This window comes from Priapulus caudatus, unplaced genomic scaffold (assembly GCF_000485595.1).
Source record: "Priapulus caudatus unplaced genomic scaffold, Priapulus_caudatus-5.0.1 Scaffold38, whole genome shotgun sequence".
NCBI lineage: Eukaryota > Metazoa > Priapulida > Priapulimorpha > Priapulimorphida > Priapulidae > Priapulus > Priapulus caudatus.
The window spans coordinates 732,145-738,522 of record NW_014577099.1 but is presented as its reverse complement, the minus strand read 5'-3'; the positions used below and the strand labels follow the sequence as shown (position 1 = coordinate 738,522).

Below are 6,378 nucleotides of genomic sequence, written 5' to 3'. Positions count from 1 at the left end.
GTCCGTCTGAGTGTCCGTCCGTCGGTCCGTCCGTCGGTCCGTCGGTCCGTCGGTCCGTCCATCGGTTCGTCCGTCGGTCCATTCGTCGGTCCGTCCGTCGGTCCGTCCGTCGGCCCGTACGTCAGTTGGTCGGTCGGTCCGTCCATCCGTCGGAAAGGGTACGTTATGGTTTCAAATTTAATCAATAGTTCGGTGACCTGTCATTGCATCAATTGCTCGGCACCCGCTGCTTACCGAAACGTGTTTTTTAATTAAACGAATTAGCAAAAACCCGAACAAATAAGCCAGCGTAGAAATCTACAGTGCAATCAACAGTAATCGAACAAACATGCTAAGGCCCAACTGCTATAAGGGCGGGTATGTGTGTTAAAAACTTTTTATTGAAATGAATTCAACAAGAATTTTAACAGAACATTGATCACATTGAAATGATACAATGTCATTCGGACAATATCAACAGGATTCGAACCTGTGCGGGGACACCGCAACTGATTTCTAGTCAGTCGCCTTAACCACTCGGCCACGACTGCTTGCCTGTACTTGAATATAATAACACCCTTAATTAGGAATGATTGGATTTTCACATAAATGATGTAAAGTTTATATTATAAAACCGATACGCAGTCGACAGGATTCGAACCTGTGCGGGGAGACCCCAACTGATTTCTAGTCAGTCGCCTTAACCACTCGGCCACGACTGCTTGCTTTTGATTTATTGTAATAACACCATTAAGTAGGAATGATTGGATTTTCACAGTAATGAAGTAAAGTTTATATTATAAAACCGATACGCAGTCGACAGGATTCGAACCTGTGCGGGGAGACCCCAACTGATTTCTAGTCAGTCGCCTTAACCACTCGGCCACGACTGCTGGCAGGTAATTTTTTATAATAATATCATTAATTAGTAATGATTGGATTTTCACATAAATGATGTAAAGTTTATATTATAAAACCGATACGCAGTCGACAGGATTCAAACCTATGCGGGGAGACCCCAACAGATTTCTAGTCAGTCGCCTTAACCACTCGTCCACGACTGCTTGATCAACTATTAGTGCAGTTGCACTATTAAACTAGTCAGTTATTATAGAGTTTTCTCTTGCATGATAATTGTCACCCACTCACTAGGATTTGATACGTCATGCGAACTCCAAGAATGTTTTTAATTAGTTGTGGAAGCTACTCGACTACGGCTGCTTGCAATACCTCAAATTACAACGAAAAATTAACACTATTCGTGCGTTCGCAGACCATTTCCATAGTTTTCAGACATATATAGTGCATGTACAACGATACCACTGCTTCTTGTCATGCCGCGAGTGCGACGTGTAATGCCCACTGGGCCCTGGCTTTCCAATAATTTAGAACATTATAGGGTAGCAGTCATAGACCGTGTCAAAGAAGATATGCAATGGCTGTAAATAACGCGAGCCTACAGACTAAGTAGGATTGATTTCTGGTGCACTCGCCTCCGCCGTACACACAAACATTGCTCAATCTCTATTTGATGTCTACTAATTTAGTAGAACTGCGTTTTGAACATTTATATTATCTCAACCTGTATTTCTTAACCTTAACAACATGCGAGGAAATGATTTTCCCTCTCTCGGTGTTGATATCTATCCCCTGTTTAACAGAGCGCCTCCCCTATTTACGTACGTGTTGTTGTATTTATAGTTAGACGCCCTCGAATTCAATTGAGATTTAATTCGACTGAACATATTTGTAATTCGAAAACATGTTCGCGTATTGCGGTGCTTCAATCTGGCTTTATTTGCTGCGTCACCCATCTGTCTCTACATTTACGCCCCATGTTTAGGCTGCAGTGTGGAGCCATAGCTTACCATTTATCCACTAGATTATTATTGGACTTCAGACACCGCATGCGCACGTAAATAGCTTTATTAGAGTTCCCCAAGAAGATGTCGTAATAGAAAGTGTCTAGCGGATTAGGCTGCAGGTAATTAAAAATGAATGACCCGACGTGCGTGAAAGAAGGAGGGCGAAATAAAAAGGGCTCGCCTAATTGCGTATGAGCCGCATAGCGAACCCGCTGCACGAGGTCTTGTGGCTATTACCGCGCTGCGCAGACCTCGTCCGGCAGAGCGGCGTTCGCGTAACGGCGTCTGCAACACGCATTCAGCTGTGATTGAAACACTTTTAGGGTCATTCTCTATTAACTCTGTCAATAATATTCCGCCGCTTTTCTATTTCCCGCGCAGTTCCGCTCGTTTTATGTGCGACGTGATCTGAAATTCATAAGCAATGATCAGATTTGCGCCGAGTGTCTGCTTGTCACAGCGGAAACTAACTGTCGCCTTCTATGAGCGCACATATATAGCTGCCGTATATGCACAGAGCCGTGGCGCTAGCTGTGTGTTATATGACGCTGTGAAATGAGCGCATGACCGCCAACGACGATAGCCCCCGGCTGTTATCTTACTCAGGGTCTAAAATAATGCACGCGTGCGAATAACGACAAAATGGTCGGCCGATCGCAGCAATGTTTCTGATCAATTTCGCAATTGCGAATTTGTTCGTTAGCTACTCGCTGCCGCGCGCGCTCAAGCATCGCGTATATAAGATGTCTTCGGCATTCACCTCGTTTCCCAATAAACGCTAAAACGGCCATCTGCGTTCACACCAGCAGCGCACCACCCATTACAATATTAGCATGTAGCAGCCGTGCTAGATGTTTGTATCTATCAATCTGATGCATCAACATTGACGAGACAATCCACGGCCTTAGACGCACATTGTGGCCTCGGGGGATGCACTTATGATGACGAAGGTCAGAAAAACTGGTAAAACTACTTGCAGAGTGACAATGCACCGTTGTCACATGTTGATGCATGCAGGCTGATGATTCAAATATTTCCTCGCTGAGTATACACCTAGCCGTTGGTAATCACTGGATAGAGATAATGCATGGTAGCGGCAACGTTAGCCTGTACCCACGCACTCACGAATACGCCGCGCATGCACATCAAATCACATCTCATAATGCATATTACTAACGTCGTCGCCAGACCCTAAAAAGGGTGACAAAAGTAGCGTAGATTGGCAGAAGAAACGTGTGCAAATAAACGCAACTATATTGATGTAATGATATTTGAGCAGCATTCGTGGCGATAAAGAAAGCAACGCGGCTTTTTATTCCTTTTTATCGGTCGGCAAAACTAATTTTGCGAAATACATATAATCCCGAGAGACTCGCCGAAGCACGTTCTCACAAAACACGGCCTAACGTGCGCCTGAAAAGGGATTCAGCATCCGACATCTCGTTTCTTTGATTTATCTCGTCAGTATGTTTCTGTTGAACTATGTCCGTAATTAATGCCTGGGGAAGTATATTTGGCCATATAATATCGAAAGCCGCTGTCACTGTAGGGAATATACGTCGTTTTGTAACATACGGTAGATGAAATTCATTTCGTAATGGAATGTCTACTTCACAGTGATTATCGGTCAGAATTATTTGATACAAGACTCATTAATTTTGTGGCACTGATAATTTCCTGCCACTTGATGACATACATGAAGAAATACGAGTTTCGGTCGACGGCGAAAGCTCCCCAGCTATCTCCGGAACGTCTGTCTCGCCTCTGAGGAGGTTTTTCGCAGAGATGAACGCTGATGACGAATGTGAACCGGATGAAAGAAAATTGCGACAGAAACAGCACGCGTATATAGCAAGCTGCTGGCCGGCGACAACACATCGACGCACACTCCTAGTATAGCAGAACCGCGCGCACGTAGACTGTATATAATATTATGTATGTGCAACAATAGAGAAGAGAATTTCTCAGGCAGTACGGGCGTGCAACTGTGATGACATATATGCGTGTGTTTGAATATCTGGGCGCGTGCATCTGCGCCTATGTGTCTGGGCCGTGTCTCGTGCCTGCACATGCGTGCGTGTGTGTCTGTTTGCGCGCGCGTGTGTATCCGTGTGCGTGCGTGTGTATCCGTGTGCGTGCGTGTGTATCCGTGTGCGTGCGTGTGTATCCGTGTGCGTGCGTGTGTATCCGTGTGCGTGCGTGTGTATGTGGATGGGTGCCTGCGTGCGTCGAGCGCGCGAAGTGTTTGTATGTAACCCCGTGTGTGCGCGCGTGTGTGTGTGTGTGTGTGTGTACGCGCGCGCGTGCGTGCATGCATGAGTGCCTGGGTGCCGCCTGAGTGCCAGCGTTTACAGTTGTGCACGCATGTATGTTCGCATACCTGTCCTTGTGTGTCACTGCAAACCCATGCACGCACGTAATTGACTTCGTACCTGCGCACGTGCGTGTCTTTATGCACAATTTCATGTGCCTCCGTGTGTGTGCTCACGCGAGTACGTGAGTAAGTGTGTGCGCGCGTATGTGTGTGTATGTGCGAGTGTGTGTTTGTGCGTGTGCGTGTTTGTGCATGTCTGTGACTCTGTGTGTGTGTCTGTCTGTCTGTCTGTCTGTCTGTCTGTTTGTCTTTCCGTCTGTCTGTTTGTCTGTTTGTCTTTCCGTCTGTCTGTTTGTCTGTCTGTCTGTCTGTCTGTCTGTCTGTCTGTCTGCCTGCGAGTATGTGCGTGCATGTGTGCGTTTCTGTACTGCATGTCTACGCCTGCATGTCCGGAACGATCACTTTGTAATCACGCGACTACCGATCAAAATAACGAAAATCAAACATAAATACCACGATACATCATCATCCATCTAATCGCATCAGGGAAGAGACGAGATGCTATTTTCGCGTTTGTCAGTTGTTCCTACAAATTATCCGTAAGCTAATTGCGTGCCGAACGCAAAGTGACGCATTTCTCACTGCGCGCGTCTGGCCTGCGGGTGGTCGGAATAGGACGTGAACATCATAAAAATCTCCGTGCAAGAATTCATCTCGATGGTACGTATATAGTGACCAATAGCTGAGGCGGCGCGGTGCGACAGGCATGTGCGTGGCCGTGCGCGCCGCGTTTCCGCCTGTCTCGTTTAGCTTAAGCCTCTCGGCAGTTAGGAAGATTTAATGATATTATGAACGTGATGAAGAAAAACTGCGGACATTAGTGTGTGGGTGCCGGCAGTTATTCTTCTGGTGTTGCGATGCAACGGGAGGGCGGCTCGGTGAGACCATATTTGGGTTGTATATCCCATGCGTCATCGCGCGGTACATCTGACCCGGATGAACCTCCATCCGGGCGCCTGCGCTAGCAAACGATTCGGACTAAAATGACGTCCATGGCTGCAGCAATTGATGGCTCTGCGGTTAGCTTTGCATGACAGGACCATATGCATTAACGAGCGAGGTCGTTAGAAGAGCCGAGGCACGGTTATTCGTGTAATGCGACGCGGATTTTCTGAAGTCTTGTTCGGCAGTAAAAGCGAAGCGCACACGTGTAGCATCTTACTGTCTTTGTGGCTCGCTGGAGGCCCGTTTACGCGATATCTATTTTAGAGCGTTTTTATTTTTCACAAAAAGGGCGTTCAACCTGGGTAGAAGTGAGGGAGCGGCCGGCCGTGTTCTATTCACTGCATGCCAATGTTAACGAGCGAGCATTATGGATTTCTTCAATTCGCCTAGAGTGTTTTCATGCATGTATGATTCCGCCGGCTCGCCCCGGCGCCACATGCTTTATGCGTTTTACAGGTATCACCAAGGTAACACCTGGAGATAAAAATAGATAAAAACAATTCGCGAATGTCGTTCATGGAAAAAACCAGTTTTTGCCCCCACCACCACCACTCAAACGCGATAGCTTTGCGCAGCATATGTATTACTCACGGTGCATCTCGGCACATATGCGTTCATATTGCCTGTATTGCTAAGATTCTTGGGGCAACTGCCTGCGGGGACAATGTGTTCAGCTGCCATCGAGACGCGCCACAATGGCATATTTCACCCCTCCTTCGCTTTGGCGACGACTATTCCGAAATTCAATTACAACGTGCAAGCGTGCTGCTTGGATGCTTTCTCAGCGAAATTACGAGGTGCGAGTCGCTTTATGGGATGGTCGGTGCCTGCTTGCCAGTGTGTAATATCATATCGGCTGTATCGGTGCCACTGGCCTCATCAAATATAAGCTCCCAGTGTCGCGCTTCCATCAGGACAGCAATGCGTCGTGTGGCAGCTATGTGTAGACGGTCTTTCCTTATAAATTTTTAAAAGTGGAATCGGTCCGAACTTGTTCTTATTGACGCGTGCACAGCGCGAGCGTCTAATATTCATTAACTAAATGTGTGATGGACTAATAGAAATCCATAAATTACGGAGTGCGCGTCATCGCAATAATGGCCGAAATCTTGATGCGGAGTAGTAGTGGTGATGACACACACACTTACACGCGCGCGCACGCATACATGTGTGTGTGTGTGTGTGCGTGCGTGCGTGCGTGCGTGCGTGCGTGCG

General features: G+C 47.1%; 1 protein-coding gene and 4 non-coding genes across 5 annotated transcripts in view; all 5 read right to left on the bottom strand.

The window, feature by feature from the left end:
* Positions 1-448: 448 nt before the first annotated feature.
* Trnas-aga lies at positions 449-530 on the bottom strand. The gene has a single exon. It is a non-coding gene; the product is annotated as a tRNA-Ser (tRNA).
* Positions 531-619: 89 nt separating this feature from the next.
* On the bottom strand, positions 620-701 carry Trnas-aga. Its single transcript has one exon. It is a non-coding gene; the product is annotated as a tRNA-Ser (tRNA).
* An 89-nt stretch (positions 702-790) lies between these two features.
* Trnas-aga lies at positions 791-872 on the bottom strand. Its single transcript has one exon. It is a non-coding gene; the product is annotated as a tRNA-Ser (tRNA).
* An 89-nt stretch (positions 873-961) lies between these two features.
* On the bottom strand, positions 962-1,043 carry Trnas-aga. Its single transcript has one exon. It is a non-coding gene; the product is annotated as a tRNA-Ser (tRNA).
* Positions 1,044-4,593: 3,550 nt separating this feature from the next.
* LOC106818994 overlaps positions 4,594-6,378 on the bottom strand; it is a 20,360-nt gene continuing 18,575 nt past the window's right edge. The window contains exon 4 of the mRNA XM_014823658.1: positions 4,594-4,635. Coding sequence (XP_014679144.1) covers positions 4,594-4,635 — 42 coding nt within the window. The remainder of the gene's footprint in view (positions 4,636-6,378) is intronic.